A 26,695-nucleotide genomic window follows, 5' to 3' on the forward strand; every position below is an offset into this window, starting at 1 on the left:
ACACATACTTCTTGAATCCTGGGTGGAGAATATGCAAGAATAAACTGGATTGGTAATTATGAATATTGTCAGTAAACTCTCAATACTAAAAAGTATGCTTTCCAGATAATTTATATTAATAAGTAGATGTCCATGTGATGGTCTACACACAAATAAGCAGCTGCAGGTATTTTTTTGGGAAGATGACTGTGCAGCCATTTTTGTATTTGAAGCTTTTCTGAGTAGGGAGTCACTTCATTTGTACTACGGTTTGTAATTCCAACTCTGCCACTAAAACCCAGTGTGATTTTAATGGTTTTTAATCTACATTTGAATATTGCATGCTTATTTGTTTTCACCAGAGATTTGCTATTGATTGAATTCTTAAATGGTGTCCCTGCTGGCAGAATTGCTCCTACTAGTTAGCATCTGTCTGCCGGATCAGGGGCTCTGGGTTCATATCCTTGCTTTCACAGACACAAATAGGATGGCTTAGCACATCTTACTTTTTTTGTCTCTCCGTCTTTATTTGTAGTTCTCCACCTCCGTAAATCCTTCTGTCTTTTCTCTTTTTTCTTTTCCTCTTAACTTCTCACGTAGTGAAGCTAACAGAGGAGGGTGTGTGGGATGAGGAGTAGAAAAGGGGGAGAGAAAGTGAGAGGGAGAGTGAGGGAGACAAAAGAGAGAATGTGAGAGGTGAGGAGGAGGTGGTAATGAAGGTGGAAATAGAACAAAAAAGGAGGGGGAGTAGGTGAGTGGAAGGGAGAATTAAATAAGGAGGGCATGTGAGGGGGAGAGACTGCTTCTAGATTTTTAGACCAAAGGTATAGCAGTCATTTTTTTCCTGCTTACAGGAGGAATAATTAGAGCAAATGTTGGTCCTGAACCTCTTCTGTCAGGCAGTTAATTTTCCAAAGCTTTAATGGATCCAAAATGGATCACTTTATTTTTATTCTTCCCTCCATATGTACAAAAGCTTGTAGTATTAAACGTGTTTGCTCACTCGTCAATGTGGGGAAGTGGCTGTAGGGACATTCACTCTCCCAGTTGTTGTATGGGAAAATTTTTTGACATAAAGTTCCAGTTTTAGCAAAATTAATCTAAAAGAGTGTTTATGTTCTAGTTACCTAACCATGCATCTGCTCTTCTTAGCTGAGGTTTAATTTCTGGAGATTCTTGAAATCATTGCCTGCTGGAAGCAAGTTTTGTGGCCAGCACAGAACAGCTGGAAACATAACTTCTCTGTTCAGCTACTGTCTTACATAATCCACCTTTTCTTTCACTCTGTGAGTATTTTCCACACTGTCCCTTTCTCTGGTATGAAAAAGTTGAAGGAAAACAGTTTCCCCCACCAAGACTCTAGAGATGATGGATGACTATTCGCAGACTGTTTTTTCTGTGTAAGATCATATCTTTTTGGTCTTTTGGTCAGGAAGGCATAGCACTGTTAACTGTGAGTGTGAAGAAGTAAAGAGATGGCAGGCAGTAACTTGCAGAGTGGCTCTGCCTGTCATTGCTGAGACGTCTTCATGCATTCTACGTTTCTTTATTCTGCATTGTGCAGCAACAGGGACATTCAGCTCATCATTTACTGCTGATATTCTGTCCATTAATAGAAACTGTTGATTTCATTTGCTCATAGTGAGGAGTTATTGAATATGTGCACCAAACAGTTATTCACTAGAAGCCTTCCCTGTGCAACTTTATGGTGCTGGGCAATTACAAATTAAAATGGAAAGTGTGCTTTGGTGCTTTGCTTTTCTGTACTTGCAGTGATGTCTGGGGAAATACTGCAGTGAAGAAATTCCATGTTGAGGTAATTCTAGAAATCATATTCACATTAGAAATCCCCAAACCGTACTTTATTTTAAAATGTTTTAATGAGCTACCATATTCAGTACATTAATCTGTCAAAGAGAAGTGCGTGGGAATACATTTCAAACCCCAGAGTCGAATTCAGGGAACATGTTAGAGATGACGTCCTAAGTTTTCATGATGGAAGGTATGGGTTTGTTCCCTCATACCTTTCTCTGTATTAACTTGCAGTGGGAAGCCACTGTGGACATTATTGTGGTGTAGTAAGAATGAAAGAAAATCTGAAATAGGGTAATAATTGTGATATTCTTTAGCAATCATAGAAATGTCTTTATTTTATACTTCTGTAGTGAGTTGACCTTCTCTGTGAGTGAGGCACCCACCAAAGCCTCCCTATCACTCTCTTCTGCATCTGAACAGTGGAAGGAAAGTATAATTGAAGAGTTTATGGGTTGAGATAAGTACCAAAAGAAATCACTCACCAAATACCATTGTGGGGAAAACAGGCTCTAATTGGAGATATTAATTGAATTTATTACTAACAAAATCAGAATAGGATAATGAGAAGTAAAATAAGACCTTATAAACACCTTTTCCCCACCCCTCCTTTTTATCTCTACCTCCTCCCCTCAGCAGTACAGGGAGACGGAGTAGGAGTTTTGATAGTTCACCACAGGTTGTTCCTGATGCTGCTCAGGAGAGGAGTCCTTCCCTTGCTCCACTGTGGGGTCCCTCCCATGGGAGACAGTTCTCACAGACTACTCCAATGTGGGTCACTCTTCCACACGGTGCAGTCCTCCAGGCACAGCTAGGTCATGCTTTCCCCATGGGGTCAGAAGTCCTAGCAGGAAACCTGCTCCAGCATGGGCTCCCATGGGTTTACAGCCTCCTCCCAGCCATCCACCTGTTCCACTGTGGGTCTCCTCCCCAGGCTGCAGGTGGATCTCTGCATCCCCGAGGCCCTCCATGGGTTGCAGGGGCACAGCTGCCTCACCAAGGGCTGCACCAGGGGCTGCAGGGGAATCCCAGCTCTTGGGGGATTCCTGGAGGAACTCCTTCCCATCCTCCACTGAGCTCGGTGTCTGTATATCTTTCCTCTCACAGGTCCTCATCCTGCTCTTTGCAATTACAACTGTATAATAATTTCTTTTTCTTAAGTATATTATCACAGAGGTGTTACCACCATTTCTGATTGGCCCAGCCTTGGACATCAGCACATCTGTCTTAGATCCAGCTGGAATTGGCTCTGCCAGATATGGAGGAAGCTTCTAACAGCTTCTCACCCTGTAGCCTCCCTCCCCACCCTGCTGCTACCACAACCTGGCCATGCAGTACAACTTCTGATACCACTTCTTTGGAATTTGTGAACAAAGACACTTGTGGACTACCTCTAGTATTTTCCCTTCATGAACAGAAGCACAGGACTGGGAAAAGAGTTGAATAAAATGAATGCTCCTCATTTAATCCATTATGTTTTCAAGCAAATCTAGTTCATCTTCCTTTCTTTTAATGGTATTCTTCAAACCACTTGCCGCAGTGTTTTTTTCTGTAGAAATCATAAATTCTCAGCTACAGGTTCTCTCAGTGTATGGAATGTGTGTGGGTAATGGCCATCTTTTTGGTTTCTGACTTTATGTTTCTTGGTAGTAACTTGTAACATTGCAATCCTGTGGTGTGTTCGGAATGGAATTTCAGTTCAAAAATATCACATAATAGACAGTATTGCATAGCTGACAAGGTCCTCTGAATATTTACAATGAAGAAATGCAAGAGAAAGGATAAAAGGTCTGTTTTCAAGCTATAATTTTAGGCAATAATATTAAGAAGAGATTTATTTTTTTTTTTAAGTGCTAAAAAGCTCTGCGAGAGAATGAAAAAAAACCCCAAATATTGCTCTTTTAAACTTGGTTAAATTTAAGTTCTTTCATAAAACATATTAGAGCATGGCAGCTTGGTAAAGGCAGAGGATTTGCATGATCCTGTAGGTCTCATCCTGATGGTTTGTATGATTCTGGATGACTTCATATGACTCTGGACTCCATCTTGTATGAAGATGAGAAATAGAAGACTAGTAAAGCAGCAGGACCCCCAAAGAAAGACCATCTATATGCATAACATGCAGCAAAGACCTATAAAGTGTTCAGATTCCTTAGTTCAACTTCTGCTAAGTAGGTACTGCTTCACCAAAATTCTTGGTGTCTGTTCTTGGAGTTCCACTTATATCCATAAAGGTGACATATCCAATTCCGCATATAAAAGATGGAGAAGAGAATTTCAGAAAATGACCTACTCTGACTGATACCTTCCCCTTTTAATTAACTGTTAAGGAAGGTAGGCATTTTTAGGTTTGTATAGACTTACATAGTAAAAGAAAGGAAAGCATATTTAATTGAAAATTCTGAGACAAGTCTAGGCATTGTCAGTCTGCAAGTACAAAGTAAGAACAGTATTTTTAAAACTCAGAAGAAATTAATGACTTCATAAAATTTACAAATAAAATGGCATTGTCATGGGGTGGCTTTACCTTTAAGATAGCTTTGGGAGCTAAGGAAGTGAAGTTGCTGGTGGCTGATGGGAGTCTTTTCTCCTGACCAATTATCAGTCATTTCTAAGAATTGACAGCAGTTTTAACCATTAAAAAGTGAAGTCAACTTGTAAACACCTCCTTAAGATGTAAAGTCAGAGCACTTTTGTCCTCTTTGTTTCCTGGCTGTGAAAGGTAACAGAGCTCCGGCTGGCCTCCCGTTCCCTGCCCAGCCCATGTGGCCCGGGCAGGGGCTGGGCTGGGCCCAGCGGCTCCCGGCCGGGAGATGGGGCCTGCGGGGCTTGCCCCGGGCTCTGGCCGGGCCAGGCCGGTCCCTGGCTCGGCTGCAGTTTTTGCTGTGACTGAATTCACCAGAGACTGCCGAGTAAAGAAAGGAAAAAAAGCTCTTGACCTGCGGCGGGCTGAGACAGTGACCACACTCTCCAGGGCAGCCACGAGGAATCTTCTGTCGAAGACAGCTCCAGCTGCTGCTCCAGCAGAGATCACAGAACCATCTACAAAACCTGGGCAAGATTTTAACCCTTTCATTACCCAGATGAGACTTGCAGATTAATCCTTTTATCCAGAGAGAGAAAAAGAGAGTAATCAACATGTAAAGAGCCTTTATGAACTATCAGAGACAGTAAAGAAAAGTATTAAGCTTCAGAAAAGGTAGAGAATAAGGAGATGCTTTATGAGCTGAAATATTTTTCTGTTAAAGCTATGGAGATGGACAATAAGGTCTTGAAAAAACTCCTTTAATTCATGACAGAGTATATAGGGAGGAATGGAGTGTTCAAAGTTTGGATTTTGAGCAAAAGGTGGAGTAATTGTGATACAGTGAGGTGCTGGAACAGAGTGGAATAGAGTAATAGTTGAAGATTTGAGGCCTTGAGAGCCAATGAGAAAACTGTTTCCAGGGAAGCTCACAGAAACAGGTGAAGAGAACTTTTGCCTTTGAATAACTCATCCTTAAAAATAACATCCCTAGACTTATTGACCCATAACACACCTCAGAGTGATGTGAAATGGGAGGAGTGAACTGATGACAAGATTTCTGGGCAGCTGGCAGCAGGAAGATAGAAAGCTATAACAGAAATAGCTTTCGTGTAGACCATAGATTAGCAGAAGAAAACTTCTGTTTCGCCACAAAGACTGAGGAAAAGACTGTTGCAGGAATTGAGACTGTTTTAAACACCAAAGTTGTAAAGTTTTTGTCTCTGTTGTCATGTGAACAAGGGAATGGTGGGTAGTAAGGGATAAAAAGGGTTTTCTGGAAGTTTATTCTGGTGTTCTTATTCTTGCAGTTTGTTAATAAACTTTCTTTATTCCTTTTTAAGTTTTAAGCCTGTTTTGCTCTTGCTCTAATCCATATCTCACAGCAGGAAATAAGTAATTTTTTAGTTACTGCTTTAAAACCACGACAGGCATTTAAGTGATTAATGCAGCACATAAAAAAACCTCACCTTTTATTTTTGAGTTTTGGTACCTTGCTTACTGTATTTTTCTGGTCCACTCTCCTGCTTTTAAATTCTAACTAGCTGATCATGTGCAGCCTCTTACCTCATCTTTGATGAGTCTCCTACATGTATTTCTATTTGGGTCAGTCCATTTTACCTTTAAATTAGTAAAAATTCTTCACTGCAAACTAAGTTCTAAGGAATAAAACTTCACACATCAACTCACTTGTGTCCACCTTTTCACCTCCCACTCCATCCAGTGCAGCAGTCAGTGTTGTAGGTACCTCTTGTTCACCTTGTACCTACAAGACACAAATTGTATTAGTGTGACTCAGCAGCAAACCAAAAACCTACTATTCTTATCATCCTCCCCTTGACTGTGAGCAGACCTGCCACCTCTTCACCCCCAGCTTTTAATATAGTTAGCTCTATGGCTAAGCACGAAGATGCCAGCTGTGTGGTAGGCTGTGGATTCCTTGATCTAGTTGTGCTGGAGAAATAATTAAGGGTCGTGATAAGACGACCCATTCTCAAGTAATGTTCTTGCATTCAGCTTTGGATTCTTTGTGAACTTCAGGAAACTACTGTAATTTCAAATCCATAGGATATGGTACCATAGTAAGAATGCATGGGATGAAAGATCTTGAAGAACAAAACTCATGTGCATTTGTAATTCAGGAAATTGTGAGATCCCTGTTTTTTTTTCTCCCTGGTTTTTATCTGAACCTGGTGTTTTATTAGTTTTGACATCTTTGCTTACTTTTACTTATCTGGTATCCCAAGATGAAAGTTTTTTCATCTGCAGATTGAGGATGTACATATCCGTAAGACCTCAGATGCGGGAACAGTAAAGCATTTCACCAAGAGTAGAATGTGTAATTGTCTGGTTTGTACTAATTTGCTGTATCTTTTACTTACTTATACGATCAAGTGCTTGAACAGCGTTGGACATGCAGATGTTCTCTACATACATTGCATGAAATTTTCACATTCAGCATCCCAAAAGATACTGTAAGCACATGGAATTTTTGATGTAGAAAGCGGCAGACATATTTTTATTTTGTTGACTCAATGTATGAAACATATTAGGCTGAAGAATTATTTCAGCATGGGTAAACCACAGTCCTTTACTAGTAAGCATTACTATCAGCTTTGGAGAATGGCATGATATATGATTTTTATTGAAGCACAAAGAGAAAGATAATATTTAGAGTAAGTGTGGTTTTGTGCCTTATAAATGTGAATGTAGGTTATTTCAGAATAATAAAAAATTTGATAACAGACACTGTTTAGGTTGGAGTTGCACAAATGCTGTTACTGTGGTTCTTCATTTCTGAAGTGTGGACGAGATTTTTGAAAAAGTGCTGATACAGTTTTATTGTCTGAATTAAACATCCTATGTTCTTCCTTTTCAAAAGAGGATGTCTTGTTTGAATTTTTTTTTATTTTTTTTGTGTTTTTTTGGTGGTTGTTTTTTGTTTGTTTTAGTTTTGTTTCGATGTTTGATTTTTCTGAGGAGGGGAGAAAGAAGGAATTGTGTCTATAATGTTCATGGGAGAGGTTTGGTTTTTTTTCCCCTGAAAAAGTGATGTACTGAAAGAGTGTAACAGGCTTCTGCTTTGTCTTGTTATTTTGACTGCTAGACAGTTGTTTTTAGAACTAAAACTAAAGCAGCTCAGGCAGGGCCAGGGCAATCAAAAGCAGATTTCTACTCTAGTGTGACACAATTGCACTATAAACTCCACTAGGGGCAGGATTTAGCTGCCTGATTGTGGGAATGTCAGTGTCCATTTGAGATGCTATTTTGGACGTTTTTTTGAGAACATCTATGTTGAAGGAACTTGTAGTTTTAAGGTGCAGAGTTAAGCAGTGTAGTTCGTTATACAAACTACACTGCTTATGTAGTTATGTAGTTATGTGTAGTTTGTTTATACAAAATATATACATATGTCACCAGTCTCTAAAAAAACTGTTTTAAATTACTGTGTCTCTGAAGAATCCAGTACTTTATGGACTTTGCTGCACTGTCATATCTAGAAACAGAAAATTTCTTATTAATCCTTTTGACTTCATAATTTCAGCTAATGAATAAAGAAAGAAGTAAAACACATCAAACGATACTGGTTTGCCATAGTGGAAGCCTCCTAGTGCAGCTAGTATTTTCCAAATAGAGAAGAAAATAATTGGACAGCATAGCAGTATATTTACAAGATTCTGAAAATGCTAAAAATGAATAAGTGACAAAAGTTGTCTGACACTGTACTTGAACTTTTTTTCTTTTTTCCTAGAGCAGTATTTGTATTGTCATCTACTCCCTTTTTGTTTTCAGCATCTGCAAAGATTTAATCTGGAAATTTTATATTGTGTCTCTCAACTCCTGTCACTCTCTCTTTTTATGTGAATCCATATTTGCTCTCCTTAAAAATAAAATGCAAATCATATCCTTGCCAGAGCTCAACACTTATCTAAGTAAAATCACAATAAATATTTGAAAGTAAAAACTGAGATTCACTTAAAGAAAATCGCAGAATGCTACATTATTGTTTAGAGGTCTAAAACTATATAAAAATGTCAGAATTTCAGCTCATAGAAATATCCTTTTTCTGAATTAGGCTTTTTATATTTTTTTTTTGTAGCGGTCGTTTCAGTTCATAGAAGATGGCAAGAATAATTGAACGGCAGATACTCAGGGTTTCTTTTCTTTATGGTGACATGTTGGATTTTATAGGAGTTGAATGCGTGTGAGTTAAGATGAAGGACCAAGCCTGTTGGAGAGCACCTCCAGCAGTGGCACGGTGATGTCTGCCAGGCATATGGCAGGTTTGCCGGTGGTGCCGATGGCGACAGCAGAGCTGACGAGGGGCCACAGCCTCTCCATGGCTGGAGAGCGTGCGAGGGGAGGTGGAAGAGCTATTCCTAGCCTGGCAGCCATGACACCACGAGCAATAAACAACAGTGTTCCACTTCAGTCAAGAATTCAAAATCCATTTCATGAACTTAATTAAGAACTTTTCTGACAGCGGGGACATACTAATTGTCTGTTGCAACCTCGAAGAATAAAATCAAAGGAACTCTGCTGAAATTCAGGATTTGCAAGCAATTGACTTTTCTACCTGCCAACATCTGAAAGCTAAAAATAGGAAGTAGGGTGAAGGAAGGATTTCAGAATTGTTTCTAAGGAACTTCAGAGCTGAAGATTTTGTGATTTAGCTAAGGCACATTAGTAGAAGAAAATAAGGATAGAACACAGTGAAGCATTTTTCTGCAATTAATAGATGTATTTTTTTTTGTGAAAGTAAAATAAGTCTTAGTTGTTTAAATTCTACTGTTATTCACATTATCTAGAGTTTTTGAATGGAGGGTGGTAGAATAGTTACATTAGAAGAGACTTCTTACTTAAGGAGGGACAGTTGATTTTTTTTCATGAAAATAAGCTATTTTGCTGACTTTGAAAATTTTTCAGTAGAGCAAGTGATCACAGAAAAAGCATACACCTGACTGGCCAAGAAAATGATGGTGGATTTTTTACATAAGAAATTATTGCCACTTTTCATTTTGCATTTTTAATTTTTATTTTAATTTTCATTAAATAGTTATGTAGGACTCTTCATCTGTAAATCCTGTGCATCATAAAAATGAAAGTTAATTTTTGTACCTTAAAAAAATTTCAAATGTGCTTACTGTCAATAGGAAAGATTTTCTGTGAAGAAAAGATTTCATGCAGTTCTTTGTAGACACTACAAAAGAAGAAAATAGGGCAATGTTTTTGTTTTTTTCAAAGATGAAAATACTGATGTAAGACTTTGAAACTTTCATTTGCTTGCATTCAACAGTATCCTGTCAAGTTTAATATGGAGAGTCTTCTACGGAATGTCATATTTTAACTGAATAACTGATATCTACCTTAGGAATGATGCAGCACTGACTGCCTTTATTCATCGTTATTCGTCTTTGTTTCTTATAAACTGTTTAAAATTATAAGGCTTGAAGTACAGGGAATTGGTAAGAGATAGTAAATAATTAATTTTGGAATGTTTTTTTAGACATAAGGTACTTTAAAGAAGATGCTGGCCCTTTTTCAGATGTACAAAAATTAGCTAAATTTTTCTTTATGTACATAGGGAAAAATGGAAAATGTATTTACATCCTGTGAGGAGGAAAAGAAGTAATTTCTGATTTTGATAGTAATGGAACAAAACTTGAGACATCACCCACCTCTGATAAATATTTTAAAATAAATAGGCCTGAATTATTTGTGCACAAGAAGAATGAAGACATGGATGCGGAAGTCTCTGGCTGGCTGATAATCTATTTTCCTTTGTTAAATTTTGGGAATCTGGAAAAATCTGTAAATTGATTAGACTCCTGACACAGAAGCAGTATTCAGAAGGGAGATTTGGATAACCATGGATGCTGTTGGACCATTAAGCCTGACACTCACCCTTGGCATTTGTAATGCAGCATTTGGAAAAAGGATAAAGGAAGGACACAATTCTTGGGGCATTACATTTTTAAAGCTTGTTGAAAGGTCACAAAAGGTTCAGTTAAGAGCTACAATAATGTTTCAGATGCTGGAGAAACTACTTTGCTATGGAGGATTTAGAGATTTCAGTCTCTTTAGTTTATCACACAGGAGATCAAAAGGTGACTTAATTATAAAGTGTAAACACTTTCATACACACATGGTATTCACCACTAAAAGCTTTTTAATCTAGTGGTGAAAGGCAGAATAAGCACTGAGGGAAGGGACTTGAAGTGACTGTCCTTGGAAGCAGGGCATGCATTTTTAATGGTGAGTGTGATTCACCTAGTAGGTGTTGATTTCTCAGGATTCTCTGAACAAGACTTGCTTCTTTTATCTTGAAGTTAATGCATCACACAACTTCAGATCCCATCAACACAGTGTCACACACTTCCTGAACTCAGATAATTTATTTGTTTTAGTTTTGTTTTTGTTTTTCTTATCTTTTTAATTTTTTATTTTTATTTTTAATTCCCCTAGAGGAGACAGAAGGGGCCATTTTTATTACATAAGCTAGAACTAAAACTTGTGATGTCACTATGTTGCAAGAATGTTAATGAGCTCATATTGTACATCTTCCTAACTCAGGAACAGGTTTCCTAAAAGTACTAATTGATGTTTTATGGTCTAGTAAAGACAACTTACTTAAACTTAAAGCTTTAATATATTTAATTGTAGGTGATATTTCCAGTATAATGGTTGCAACCACTCCACTAATTCTCAGCCATCAGTCACCCATATCACCAGTCATAACTCCCTGGTAATCAATTAGATAATGACACAAAGTGTGCAAAGCCAGGCTTCCACACTCTTCCAGGCTAATGCAGTAATCCTTTCAGGCTCTTAACAATGTAATGGTTTGGCTGAGGAATGCATATCAAATACCAAATAACCCGCAGGTGACTAGGTCTAACAAAATTACATAAAATAGAGTACCTAGTGGATGTTGGTTCAAACTTCTTATCTAGGGATATTATCATTTGAGTTCCTAACACTCTGTCTTCTTCCAATCTTCCTCACATATGTATTTTGGTCTTCTAATAACCTGTGACATAACTAAATTTAAATAGCAATGGCAGTGAGCACAGGCAGAAAATCTAGTACACAGAAAAAAATCTCATACATCTCAGTCCTCATCACAGAAAAATAGATCCTGTCTGTCTTTCAGTGCACTATATCCTAAGTTACCTCTCCCTAAAGTGCTAGAAATGGCATTTCACATTGTGCAATCCTAGCAGGAAGTTTTTTGAAAATACACATATTATTGGTCATACTAGGATATTATTTTGATAATCTTGCTAATATATTTAGAGAAAAAAAGGGTGAGAGTTGCTGCTACTCAGAGATACCTACTCCTTGTCTGTTTTCAGGTAGGAAAATTGCTGCCTTTCATCAGCCAAGTCAGATTTTTTTTTTGCCCCATCATTAAATATAACAATTTTTTTTCTGGCAAATTGTACCTAGCTTCCTACATTTTTTGAAGCTGGCATATATGAGGCCACGTCAGTGACATGGTTGGATGATGTCAGTGTTCTGGGTCCTGCTCACCCTATTGCTGTCCTGGCGATAGACCAAAGCATGGTGCAATGCACAGATGGCTTGGTAGGTGATTTTCTTTGAAACATGGAAAAACTCTCAGTATCTGTGCTGTTGGCCAGCTCCAGGAATTTTCTTGAAGCCTCCAGATTTCCACTTCTACTTCAGAAATGCACTGTGGCTGTTCAGATTATAGCTGACAGAAATAAATTTTTGGTTGTTTCACTTGGGTGGAGAAAGCTGATAAGAAATCATCATCCATTTTGAAGGATCTCACTCTAGATATCCATACAGCTTCACTCTTCATCATTCTGTTCAGCCTTTAGAGAATATGATACAATGTGCTGGATAAAAATGTCACTTGAGCAGTCATGACACACAGTTCTAGATTTTAAATTACATACCCCATGTAAAGGAAAGGAGTGCCTTTTAAAATATGGAGCAGAACAAGACTGAAAAATAGTGGTCACATTCTGTGACTCTTCCACGTCGTGAAAAATCTGTGAATTGGCAGAAGGTCAAGTCAGTGTCATCAAAACGACAAGAACTCTGCTTAGAGGCTGCTGGCTCAAGTCGTAAGAAAGCCTGATGTAAAAGACTGATATTCTTCCTTTACATCTAGCTCCATCTGGAAATCCATTTTTAGGTTAAGAAAATACTGAGTTATGACAGGAGCTAAATCTTTACAGTGTTTGGCTCTGCAACGGGTTAGCCAAGGGGAATGAAATACCTATTTCTACTAGAGAGTAAGTAGGAGACTGATGGTATGGCTAGATCCAAGTGCTCTGGAACAAATTCTGACTTGGTCACTTGAAAATTTTCAGGGCTTTTTCTATGGACACAGTTCCACTGGAGTATCAGGTTTGTACCTGGAGCCTTCTGTGGGAGTGAACCAAATTTTCTGAAGGTCTGAGCTTATGGCATGTGGTGGCTCAGCAGCCTGTGGACCCCTGTGGGGTCCAAAATGATCAGGGAGCCTGAATCTCTGTGACTGCACACTGCTTAGTGGACTGTTGTAAGAACCACTATGGAACAGCACAAAAATAGTAACCAAGGAGAACCTTTGGAGAAACGTCTGTCTGCCAAATTTATGGGTACTTCAGAGTAGCAGGCAGAATCATAAAACAGGTTAGTAGACTTTGTGCAGTGTTTCCCAAGGGACACTCACTCCTGTTATTGAAGACATTATAGGTTTAAAATGAGCCTTAGGGGTTTTCTGCTAGGACTTAAATGGTAAATAGGTTGGCAGAAGCTTTTCTTCTCTTAAAATCATGCCTATGATGAGTATGACTCCTCAGGAGACAACTGCAGTGGGTCTGCTGGATGTGATGAATGAGCACATGGTTACTGAAGCATCCTTCTTGATGTTCTTCTGCTGTGTTGTCCAAATGGCATTTTTCCAATATGCATTATTATAGAAATAAAATCCATATTTTGAAATATTAGCAGTACATAACTCTGTGGACTAATATTTTTTTTTTTTATGGGAATGTCTTTCATAAGTGTTTGGGCATAAATAGTTGGCTTGGGAATCAATCAAAATGTTGATAGATACAGGAAAGAAAGGAGATGAAAACCTGAAATTGAATGTCATGTTTTTCTGTAGGCCTTGCTGAGGAAATTTAGAACGAAGAAAAAAATAGTTTACACTAATTTTAGACTTTCACTTTGTACTCAACAACTTCATCAGGTGAGACAGTTTTGCAGAAATATTTTTTTCATAACACGGGTTTATTTCTTAGCTTGTACAGTCTCAGTTAGCATCAAGAAGCAAGGATGCTCATCCACAAAAGAGGCTCCATTTTTCTACTGAGAATAGTTTCAAATTCAAGACAATTTTCTTGAAACAGTTATGAGAAGTGATAATCTGGAGAAAAAGTAGGCATTAAAAATGTAGAGAAAATGCTATTGGTTTTCTTTCACAAATAGTATTCTTGAGACTATTTAACTTCAATGGAGACTACATGAAAAAAAGAAATTAAAATAAATCAAAAATATAAAGAGCCTTGACATTTTTAAATTTTACCATGTGCTATACTTAAAGCATAAAATAAACCAGTTAATGTTCTCCTTCTCTAATTTTCTAATTCACTAAGAGGCCATATGCTTTTCATTTGTGTTTACTTTGGCATCCAGAAGAATGAAGAGAATTAAGTAATGCTGGAGACAAGCTTAATCATTATCTTGTGCTCAAGCACTTTGATGGTATATTTAAAATAGATGTGTGAGCCTTTTTTGTTCCTTGTAATATGGAAATTATAAAGGAAGGTGAACAGGATGATAAATTAGAGATGCTCTCAGCAAGGCTGTTAAATTATTTTTAGGTAGAAGACATACTGTACACACTGAGCCTCAGCTGAATATAATTAATTTGAAACATTATCACTGTTGTGCTTGCTGTTCCATTGTATTGTTTTTTTCAGTTCTGCATCTTGCTGGCTCCTATCACACCCCTCACTGTGAGATCTTTTCCTGTTTTGCACGTGTCCTGTTTGTTACCACCATATGGTAGTTAGAATTTCAGTAGCTTTGCTCTGTTTACAGACCACTGTGCTTTGTCATATTTTTGCTACTCACCCTGTATTGCCATCTGATACCTATCATCTGTTTAACACATCGGATGCCAAAAATACTCAGATTTCTTTTTTTTTTTTTTAATGCATGTATGAGAAAGACTGTTTCAGAATGCTGTTTTGATAAGCATTGCTCCCAAGTAATTTCCTGTTAGTGTTGAACCAAGACCTATACCTCTCAACTTTGCAAACTTTTACCAGGTGCCAGCTGACTGAAGGGATATATTCCAGCACTGAGGATTTTTTTTTTTACCTTTTATACATTGTACTGTTTGTAGCAGATGATAGGGTGTTTAAATATCTTTTCCTACTGTGTGACTGTAGCAAAACCAATATTGTCAGAGTATAGCAGGGTCTGTTCTTACTCTGGTCGCTAATTGCAATTTAGATGGAGTTGCATTAATGAACTGCTTTTTAAATTGGTTCAGTTGGATAAATGGGCTTCCCTTTCACTTTCTTCCTCATGTGTTGGTTCATTTATATGTCTACTGGTTAATAGTTCTGTATTCAGAACAAGAGAGCTAAATACTTGTGTGTGTGATTTTGTGTAGGTGCATATCTGTGCCTGACTTTTAAAATCTTTTCCTTAAGAAAAGTTTAATCTTTTTTCTTCATTCTCTGGTCCTTAAATTGAGCTTTTCTACTGTAGCATGCTGCCTCCACAGCCCCATCCTATTCCCCCTGCCCTGCTCCTTTCTTAATATTCTGAATGTTAAGGCTGGTTGGTTGCGATATGATGACTATCCTTAGGAAGAAAAACGTCCCTGCAGTTGCATATTATGTGATTCAATAAATTAATTCAATAAAATGAAGAGAACACTATTTAATCCTCTTTCAGTTCAGTCTGAAAACAGATTAGGTTTTGTCTGTTCACAGAAATTTGATTGTGGTGAAGTTTAGCTTAAATAAATGATATTTGTATTCCATAATAAAATGAAACTGATGTTTTTGAAGAGAAAATAAATCAAGTCATTCTTTACTCATATATTTAATGTATTTTAAGGGACATTTGCTGGCAGAGCCACTTCACAAAATAGTATTTTACTGCAGAAATTTCCTAGGGAGCTCAGAGACTCCTACGTAAAGGATCACTCCATGGCATTAAAGCATTGTTATGCCACTGCAAGCTGACATAAGTCAGCTCATTCAGGAGACAAGTTCTGTGTGTCTATTATACAACATGGAGAAGAGAGTGGGGTGCTGGATTAAATTCAGTAATATTTAAGTGATCAGTAATACTGGTGATCAGTAATATTTAAATAAATGAGGAAAATGAAGACATCACTTAAGTCAATTGATAAGGAAAAAATTTTGACGGACTTTCCAGCAGTCTTTTCAGAAGTTTTTGTAAGAGAAGCTTGTGTCTAACATACCTAGGGGCTTGTTCTAAATAAGCAACTGTGTATGAAAATTATTTGTATCTGCAAATGCAGTAATGTAAACAAATATGCCCTGTAATGTCACAAATGGTCCTGGTGTGGCTGGGTGTCTCTGGGATCTTTGTTTTCTGTAATACACCTGCACTAAAACAGTTTTTCTGTTATACTATATAAAGAAAACACAAAGAATGAAAACATTTCACTGAAAGAACAAAGACAAATTAGCCTTAACTAATTGCCTTTAGTATTTTTATCTGTCTTCTATTCATATGTGTGTGTGTGTGTGTATAATTTATTGGTGAATAGATCTTTGTCCCTGAAAGAACTGAGAAGAGAGGAATCTTGATCTCACTTCCCAGTTTAGTATGGGTGAAATTTTAAGAGTGTTGTAAATTGAAGAGGTGCTGGAAGACGGTCCCCTTGTTGTGGTCTGATAATGTGGATAGACAGGAGAAAATTTCTCAGGCCTTTTTCACAGTCAATCTTATGAAGAATATTAAGCTGACAAATTTTTGGGAACTGAAATTCAGTTTTAAAGAAATGTCGGTAGAAAATCAAATTCAGTTTTAAAACAATTTTTGGAGCAAATCGTGTTATTTTGATTTTGAGTAAGAAAAGGCCTTCTTTCTAAAAGACACATATTTCTCCTAAAGTGACATACAAGCAATATTAGAGCCTTGTAGTGTCCTAGAGCTTTATTTCTTAAAATGCTGGGGTTTGACAGTAAAGTTGCAAGAGATGCTCAAGCTCACACTTCTGCTGCAGTCAAGTCGTCTTCCTCAGTTTCTGATTCTGCTGCTGACTTTTTTTTTTTCAATCCGCCCTGCCCCCATCCATCCATAAACATTAATGCACCTGTGTGGGGTCAGATTTTCTTTCTTTTGGATGTGTCTAACCCCATTGAGTTTCCTGGACTGACTGACTCTGTGGTTGCATGGCTATTGGTGTCCCTCGGTCATTATGGCTGTTTTTTCTGCAACAGGTATTGCATGAATAATGGCAAATAAAATAGTACAGCCATCTACCTCTGCAGTTTTGTTGCATCAGTAGTTTCAGCAATCTTTAAAAAGCTGAACACGCTTATAGGTCCTGTGTTTATTAGGTAGACAATGCTTGGCCTGGATAGGTGTTTTAATGCTGTAGTAAGAGTGGGACTGTAACATGGTGACATTTCTGTAACTTTTTAGGTGTTGCATTTGGTAGAGTTCAGGCTGCTAACAGCTCTGTGCGCATGAATTCATGAAACTTGAACTTTCTCACTTGGAATTGGTGACAACTCTTCAGAGCAAACCAGCTGCTCTCCTGCTGCACTGTCTGTGTTAGGAGAGCTGAGTGGTGAAGAAGTTAAACAGGAAAATGCAGCAGAGCTGTGATGGTTACATAGGATAACTGGTGAGGCTGCCCAAAGAGGTGAGAGGTGTGTAAGAATGGCCATACTGGTTAAAACCAAAGGGCCATACTGGTTAAAACCAGTATGCTGTGGGGTGTTGTCACCACCTTTCTACTGGCTCCAGTCAAAATGTCACTTTGGCAATTGAGTTTGAGCAGAAGGCATTGATTCCTTCAGTACTAAATATATCTCAACGTGTAAATGTTTTTTAATACAAGACATGCACAGTTTCTTTCTGAATTCCTCAGCTGTGCCTTTTTTAGTACTATTCTGTGGTGTTTGCTTCATTCTCTGGTTTCTCATTTTTACCTCGGAAAGGATGTCGGTCATTTGGGAGAACTGTGGGAAGCTGGAATGTAAATTCCCTGTAGATATTGCACATTTTTGACTCACAATCCTTCAGCTGTGTAGGGAAGAAGTCTGCTTGTGGGCTGTAGTTATTTAAAAAAACCACCAACAAATAAAATAAAGTTTTCCAATAATCTACATTAGGAAATCTTCCAGGAAGATGAAAAATTGCGTTTTATACAAGTTATTTAATGAGCTCATTTATATGCTTGCAAAAAACCTGCCCTAAGTAAAATGTTAACTTGAAAATGACTGTTCCTGCTGGTGAAAAGGCACCAGATAAGAGTCCTGGGAATAAACTGCAGCCCACACCACTTTGCTGGCATGTCTTTTCTGATATGATGAGCAGGGACACTTTCTAGACAAGGTGTGGGACTTCTTTGCAACAGCCTGTACAGGCTTGTGAGGATGCTGCCAGGTAGTATGTGCTTGATAATAGATTATAGGAAGGAATTGGAATTAAGACAACTTGTATAGAGGGCAAAAGTGTCTGCTACATGTGAACAACTTTCCAGTGGTGATGGCCAAGTCTAAATTCCTGTGTGAGGTCTGTAAGTGAAATCTTTGCCCTGGCCAAGTCTGAATTTTATCATGAGTCTCATAATAAAATGTTTTGTGGTTTTGCTTCTCCTGGACTGGTGTCATGGACCTATAGGAAAATATTAACAATCATTAAAAGTCTGTTTTCCCTCATGGACATGGGGAAGCTCTAAGCATATTGCCTGAGGGCTGGAAAGCAAAAAGTAAATTACTAGAATGGTAACATGATGAAAAGAAATTAAAAAAAAACCAAAAACTTCATGTATTTCTGAATTACATTGGAAGATGTTACCATATTGCCTGGAAGCACATGTCATGGACTATGACCCTTTTGAGTGGGGGTTTTCACATGTGTAGAAAAAAAGGTGATCTTTGCCACAGGGGCAGCCTGCCATGTAAGTATTAGACAAATAATAGAATAATAAGAACAGACAGGACAGTCTGTATTGCCTGGCCTGTTAAGTAAAAGTTTTAACATACATATTGACATACATTTTGACATATCTAATTTTTGTCCAGATCTTTGCAGGCACCAAGGTGAAGGAGAGTTTTAAGGAGGATAATGTGATTACAGTGGTGTTCCTAATACTTGAATGCTAGAGGCAACAAAGGGAAGTCCTCAAAGACCAGATTGGATGGGATTTTGAGCAACCTGTTCTAGGGAAAGGTGTCCCTGCCCATGGCAGGGGGCTTGGAACTGGGTGATCATTAAGGTCCCTTCCAACTCAAACCATTCTGTGATTCTTGCTTGAAAGTTTAACTTGAGCAGAAGCATCTCAGTACTGAATGAGAAATCATAGGCAGGATGGAAATAGGCTGTCAAAGTCTTCGAAAGTGAAGATAAGCCATTTATGTTTTATGCAGCAGAAAAGCAGATTCATCGGAGGAATACAAAGAGAGAGGTAAAATAAATTAAATTATATTTGTTGCAGAACTGTGATTAGACTGTCAGACTGACAGGCTTGCACTGGCAGGAAAAGGAATTGAGGGGTGAGCTGGTGATAGCTGAATGTTTAAGCTGGAAAGATATGAAATCAGCTAAACTTCAGTGCTTTGTTATCATTAGTTTCTTTGGGATTTTTTGGTTTTGTGGGGTGTTTTTTTTTGTTTTTTTGGGGTTTTTTTTGGGTTTTTTATAGTTGTGGGGTTCTTTTTGGGTGTAGTTTTTCAGTTGGTTGGTTGGTTTTGGTTTGGTTTGGTTTTAATTTGCAAAATTAGCCCACACAACTTATACAGCAGTTTAGGAGAAGGTCTAAGTACGTCTTAGTCCAGCTCAGACCAATAACAGTCCTGAGTGCAAAACAGAATGGAGAGGGTAGTAAGTTACGAAGGAGATAGAAGGAAATTTCTATTTCAATTTATGAAGTTTGGGGTACAGGTCACCCTTGACAGGAGTCAATATCTATGCCAAATACTTCAGTTTGGAGAGGAGACAAATGAGAGGTAGAGAGACAAACCTGTGAGTTACAAGCATGGTGAGATTTGTGTATGCGCCAATAAAACAGGGAGGAAGAAAAGATCTTGGCATGGGAAGAAAGAAAGGCTAATGCCCAGCAGGATTAAGGTGATTGCTGGTGAGGTGAAAAATGTCATGGATGGCAGGTAAACACCAGGTTGGCAGAAAATTGAGTTGATCCATAGTTATGTGTTGAGTGAACAGGGGAGAATGAAGAAAGCTTCAGGCTAGGCAAAATCAGAAATTCTGAGAAATATTCAGTGTTTTTATTATAAGATATAGAACATATTATATGTTGTCGATAATAACTATTTTGATATATTTATTTAAAAATGTGTAGGAGTGAGAGGCAAGACCAAGGAAATGTAATTAGGGAAAGGTCAAATGGGTGGCAAGTGAAGCCGTGGAAAAATGACAAGTTGGACAGTAGGAGACAGCAAAAGGACTAGAAGCAGTCAGTATGTGCAGGAGAAAATATGGATATGGAAGCTGCTAACTCTAACTATTGAAGTCCTTTGACTAATGCTTATATTTCTTTTATAGAGGCATGGCCTTTTTTTACCTCTAAAGATTAGTTGATTAATCATATTGCTACCTGTTTCACAGCTTACCGAAGCCATGTCTGGTTTGCCTTTGGTTCTCAAAACAGCAGTTCACACTGAATAAAAAGTACAGTAATAGCATTAATATAGAAACATTAACATCCGAATTCACAGAATTTGCAATATTTTGCAATGTGAGTACATCCTGCAGTTATTTCATCTTTACAAAACAACCAAACAAAGTATCGCCCATGCTAAAGAAGCAGCACACTCCCAAATATTTAAGAATATCCTGGACTTGAAGTAGACTAACACAGTAACATTGGTACATCAAGAACTTGGGAGCTTGAAGAGTTAGATATGTTGCTTACTATTCAACCTTAATTTGTCCTGCCTGTACAGAGGGTATAAATTTTAATAATGGATTTAAAGTTTGTGGCATGATTAATGAAGTAACCAGAAAATATATCTAGACTTCTCAACTTCAGCTGTTTCTCTAATCAACACACGCTAGAATCCCCATAAACTCGCATTTCTCTTTATTCAGACAAATCTATCTGCAGGAACTTGCTAAAATGGCCTGTCTTGACTTTGTTGTTTATAGAGTGTATTCCCAAAACCCGTGACAAGCTGACAGCTTTTCCCAGCTGAGGTGCTGGTGGGGCTGAGTCCAAAGCCAGCCTCCCTCTGGCAGCACCTCCGTGAGATGGGTGCCCGCAGTGCTGGCAGACCAGCGAGGCATCCGGTGCCACTGAGGTAATTCCAGCTTTACAGAGCAGCTGAACAACGTTTTTCAGGTCACAGCTTCAACACAGACGCTTAAGGATCGCCAACAGGTTTTTCGCTCTAGCTCTTGCCTTCGTGGGCATACGCAATATTGCCGTTTGCATTTTAAATTATTTATTTTTCATAAAAAAAGAATGCTAAGAACAGACCTTGGTAAAACGCCCGCTTATCTTATGGAAAAACTTGTCTGAGCTCTGTGTGATGTGTTTGTGTGGCGTGGGTGAACAGGACAAAATACTGCATTATACTAAGCCTTTTTTCAGATATGCAGTAGCTGCTGGTGGATAGTTACTTAAGGCTATGTCACTTAGAAGGCGGCACTTTTTCTACTAACATGAACTCATGACAGGGCATAATATTTTTATAACATTACATCAGGTATTTAATTTCAAGACTGAACCATTTGAGTTGGAGAGTGAAAATGCGATCTGCATTGCCATCTACTGGATTTCTAAGGAAGTACAAAATATAATTCATACATTTAAAGTAATTTAAAATGCAACTGCATGAAAGGGACACAAATATTTATAAAATTTTTATAAAATCTGTGCAGCCAAAGCCTATATATGCAAATGCACTATTTTGAAGCTTTCTACTCTTCAGCATATATGTGAAAATATTTTAGATAGGTATTTAAAACAGCAAAATAGAATTTAATACATTAATTTGAAACAGAAAAATATGCAAAATTATGGCCTTGGATTATAATTTTAATAATTAAAATAATAAGAAATTCAGTAATAAGAATATAAATATACATCTTGGTCCAGCTCCAAAGAACCCAACAACATAAATGATAATTTCTCTGTGGCTTGGTGTAACACTCTTTGATCAATCAATCTTATAAATGTCCTCAATGTTCATTGTTTGTCTTCCTAATTATATCAGTGAGCTGTCTAAAAGGTTTAAGTTATGTAAGGTATTTATCACAAGTGCTCTCCAAGGCTTACAGTTTTTGCTAAGTACATGAAAATGTGAATAAAGCTTTGAAGAATTGCCTATCAGTAATTTTTTTACTAGTTTACACTGTCCAAGTAAAATAATGAATACTCAAATGAAGATATGTTACATGTATAACACAGCTGAAGCAGGGGTTTTTGTGAAATGCCTTTGAAAAAAAAGGGAGGAGGAAGCCATCATGTTTCCTTGGAGAAAAAAAACAGTAGCAACCTAAACATATGTTGAGTTATATGTATATTGTGAAATCGAGCTGGTTAAGTCTTTCCCTGTAGACATGCAAAATGTGTTTTGGATTTGTGCTGTGGGTGGTGGTGCTGACCACTTATGGTGCAGTGAAAGTCCCAAGGCTGATGTCCCTCTCCAAGCAGCTCAGTCTTTTCCAGTATTTTAACAACAGAAGAGGGTGGTTTAGTCACAGGAGATGTGATGTGCCCAAAGATTCTCCCATAGTGGTATCTTTTTTTGATCACGCATATGTGCCATGCCTGTGAGTGTGAAATAACAGCACCCTCCCCAGACACGTCAGCTCGTGCGGATGCAGCTCTTTTGTTCAGAGTGGTGGGAGGTCTGCTCAAGTGAAATACTGCAATAATATCTCAGAAGAAGCTAATCTTGCAAGTGCCCTTCAGTAGATGAACCAGATCAATGTTTGGGAGCATGATGAAAAATCACATGGGTATATGCATATATTCTTCTCACACAGTAGTCTGGTTGCTCTTTCTGTTAGAGGGGGTTGAATTTGCCTCATGGGTCTGCCAAGCCATTATATGCTGTTATTAGGTCTTTAGTCTAATCTTTAGGTCCTTGTCTACATTAAGGAATATTTAATAGATTTAAATTTTCATTGCATCTGATGAAAATGTGCTCAATAGTTCAATATGCTCAATGTGCTCAATAGTTAAGGAGCAAGTCAAAATCTACCACCTGTATTTTAGTTCTTGCTTAATACTTAATATATTTCTATATACATCAAAACTATTGAGAGGGATTTGCTTGCCACCATTATAGAATAGCCAGAAATACAGAGATCCAGCTTTTTCCTCAAAAAGATAAGAAAGGTGGTTTAAAAAAAGAGCCAATTGAACCAGACCCGCTGTGAGCTGGGTAAGATTCTTTCTGCTCTGTGAATTGTGCAGTCATTTTCTCTAATTCTATTCTTGCTGTAGATAAAATGTCAGCATTTCCTCAGTAGTGCCGTGTATGATATGCAAGATAAAGGTTTCAAATCCCTCATAGTAAAATGTGTCTAACATGGGTGTAGAAATTAACAGATCTATGAACACGTGATACTTATTTATAAAGAACTTAATCTAATTTCTCTTAAGTTTTTCCCAGTTGGTAGCATGTTCATCTACCCCTTGGTGCATACAGAAGGACAAAACATAATTGTATTAATATTCTTCCTAACCTTCATTTGATATAGAAAAAGTTCAAATGTAGATGGTCTAATTGTAAAGGAAAAGGAAGAGGAGCGGTACTTGCTGCTATGTTCCCATTCCATGTTATCGAACAACCAGGGCTTTTGGTTTTACTTTAGTGCGGGAGAACTGAATTTACTTTCCATGGTTTCATTTTTAATAGAATATTTGATATAATAAGAAATTTAGCTACATACCTCTCCATTATTTAATTGCATTCTTTAAGCTGGTTATTATAAAAATTCCTGAATGTCTTGAGTTTTTTTATGCATTATAAGTGAGAAGCTGTGTAAGATAAATTAATTTGTATCTGTAATCCAGTTATATGGCCAAAAATATTTAGTATTTCTCCAATATTTTACCTAATTCTTTGACCTACTTTTCTCATCTTACTCAATACTGCAAAGGTTTTTTAAGCAGGTTAGTATAAGAATAAAACAAAACAAACCCCATTGCTGCTCCTGCCAAGCTTTTTATTTGGATAAAGCAGGAAGTAATAATGCATCATGTTTGTAGTTGGGGAGAATAGATTATTTGGCTGCTTAGCTTCTGCTGTTGCTGCATTCTTACTAGAATGTGTCCATGTGAAGTTACTGGTTTTAGTGTGAGAGCTGGTTTATTTATGCATTTACAAACAATAATATTCCTGTCCAACTGTATTATGTGTATTTTACTATGATTCCTGTGAGTTAAGCTGAATTGTCATTTTTAGGCTTGAATATAATATTAAAGTAAAAATATCCACTTCACCAAAAAAGTGTTTCATACAATGAACACGGATTACTTACATGTTAAAACTCCAGATAAGTTCACTGTACAAACACACATGTGCACACACACAAAAGTCCACAGAAACATGGAAATTGTGTCACTAAAAGTACGCTGGTTATATGATGTGAGTCTCAGTGCTAACTAAGGAAGTAGGTAGCTCAAAGCAGGGAGAAGAGATAAAGGTTTTCACCAAGACCTCCATAGACAACTCACCTATGGTTTCCATTTATTTACTCAAGATTCAAGATGAACGTTTCTGTTCATAATCTCTGTAGCTGCTCATGATTTTTAAATGTTATCCATGGAAATGTAGATTTGAAGCAACACCTGGAAGAGCCTGGGTTCTACATAGCATGGTGCAAACACCAAGTTTTTCCCTTCTGGACCCTCCTCCTTAGGCAGTCTGAGGTCTTTGTCCAAGCTCATGGCAATAAAGGTCAGGAATTGTGGTGCTGTCCTGATGCACCTACAGAATTGTTTCTTTCTTGCATGATTTGATGACTAGTAAGATAGCTTACAGCTAAAATAAAATCCTTTTAAATTAAGCTTGAATGAAATTAAATTAATTAAATGAAACTTCATGGCAGCTGAGCTTGGTGCTGCTTTAAATAGGGTGATCCAGCTCTTTACTGATCCCTTTAATAGTTGACTTTGGTTGCTCACATCCTACATTCCTCCCAGGTCTCCAGAAGCAAAATGATGGGAAATTTTTTTTTTTCTTCTTTTTTGGAGGAGAATTAGTTTTCTCTTGATTCAGGTTCAGGTTCCTGGGTTAGGCCACTGAGAGGGATCTAGTGAACATTGAAATTGGTATCTAAGAAGCAGTTGCGGTATGCAGCCAGGATCAGGAGAGTATCTGTATTGCCCCTTTTGGAACTGCCCTGACCTTTGGATGGTTTCCCTCTGAAATGTCATCTTTGCCATGAAGGTTTCATAGAAACAAACAGGAGACTATGGTTTTCCCTGGGGAAAATATAATAATGATAAGAAAGATTTTTTTCACTAAGCATTATGGATTATTATTATTATTCCTGAGTTATAGAAGGGGGAGTGAAGGCAAGGGGGCTGTGTTCTCTTTCCTGAGCTGTGATTAGGAGATGGGTGGGTTGTGTAACAGCATGCTTAACCACATGGTGGACATTGGGTCATTGTGTTTATTATTTGGGGCAGCTGGAGGAGAAGTGCTGCTTCTTTGAACACCAGTCTTCATCGTAGGGATCTCTGTACCTGCTAATGCTTCTATATATTCCTACAGCTAAGCTGGAAGAAATATCTGTAATGAGGGATAGCAAACCTTAAGTAGTCTCTCATGTTTAACAAGAGACAAACACAACAACAAACACAACAGATTGTTAATATATAAATTTGAAATAAAAAGATGGTCTCATATTTTTGTAAGGTCAGTGGGATTGTAGACCATGTTTTGAAATATTTGCTACTTATGTTAATAACCTAGATTTTGAAAGCACTGGAACTCAGATTGATTTAAATATTTTGATTACACCTGATGTATAAATTAAGTTGGTTAAAAAGATGCAAATTTGACCACAAAATTATTTCTTTTATTTGTGGTAGACAGTTTTGTTTAGTATATGCATTTGGATAGATTTCTGGTCAAGTGAAATAATTTGCTTGTAATCTTTGAAGTAAACCTTCAAGAATAAAAATGTCTGTTATTTTTTTTTCCTTTGGATTGCCCTATGCAGTCTTCTGTGTGTAGTGTATATTTGATATGAGGTGCATATAGTATTGTGAACAGGCCCAGAATATTAGGTGGAGTTTCAAACTGAAAGAAATACAGAGTAGTAGTCTTTCCTCCTATTCGTGCTATATAAACTTTTTTCTCATCTATGCAGGAGGTTGCATCAACAATTTGAAAGCTATAAAGAGCAAGTAAGAAAGATAGGGGAAGAAGCTCGCCGTTACCAGGGAGAGCACAAGGATGATGCTCCAACATGTGGAATCTGTCATAAAACAAAGTTTGCAGATGGTTGTGGCCATTTATGCTCTTATTGCCGGACCAAGTTCTGTGCTCGATGTGGAGGTCGTGTCTCTCTGCGATCAAACAATGTAAGTCTTCTGACATGTACTCTTAAGAAAAAGCCTCCTTGACATTGTCATGCTGCAGATTGTTCACCTTCAGTTTGGCATTTCATGCTTAAGATTGGCATTTCATTGCTTCATTAAGAGGTGTGTATCATACAAGTAAATCAATATAAAATCATACAAATGAAAGAAATGTATTTAATGACTGCCAGGGTACTTGGGAATCACAGAGTTAATTAAAGCAAAATAATAATCATGTCTAGCTCTATGGAGTGCCAGCTTTTAGAAAATATACTTGTTTTTCATAGAATAGAAGAAGAAAAAACCCTTTTTCTCAGGTACATCTCCGCATTATTAAATTTTTATTGAAGTCTTATTTCATATTACATTTTTTATTTTCATGGAGCCTTTCATAAACAATTACAGATTTCTTTTACAGGAAACCAATCCATTTTTTTAGTTAAAAAAATCCCAAACAACCACTTTTGTTAGCACAAGGAAAGTGTTTTGCCTATTTATGTAAAATTTATTTAAAGAATTAAACTCCAGATTAGTCTGGATTAAGCATCCTACTTTCAGGCAGGTGAACTGAACAGTTCCCCCTCTGATCTGCATGAGTTAGCTGCAGTAGCTTTCCACAGAACCAAACG

The 26,695-nt window shown here is 37.6% G+C and overlaps 1 protein-coding gene across 1 annotated transcript in view; it reads left to right on the forward strand.

Moving 5' to 3' along the window:
• RIMS1 (regulating synaptic membrane exocytosis 1) overlaps positions 1 to 26,695 on the forward strand; it is a 303,396-nt gene that overhangs the window by 89,510 nt on the left and 187,191 nt on the right. Inside the window, exon 2 of the mRNA XM_058836215.1 lies at positions 25,856 to 26,069. Within this exon, the coding sequence (XP_058692198.1) occupies positions 25,856 to 26,069 (214 nt within the window). The remainder of the gene's footprint in view (positions 1 to 25,855; positions 26,070 to 26,695) is intronic.

Source organism: Poecile atricapillus, chromosome 3 (genome assembly GCF_030490865.1).
Source record: "Poecile atricapillus isolate bPoeAtr1 chromosome 3, bPoeAtr1.hap1, whole genome shotgun sequence".
In the NCBI taxonomy this organism is placed as follows: Eukaryota; Metazoa; Chordata; class Aves; order Passeriformes; family Paridae; genus Poecile; species Poecile atricapillus.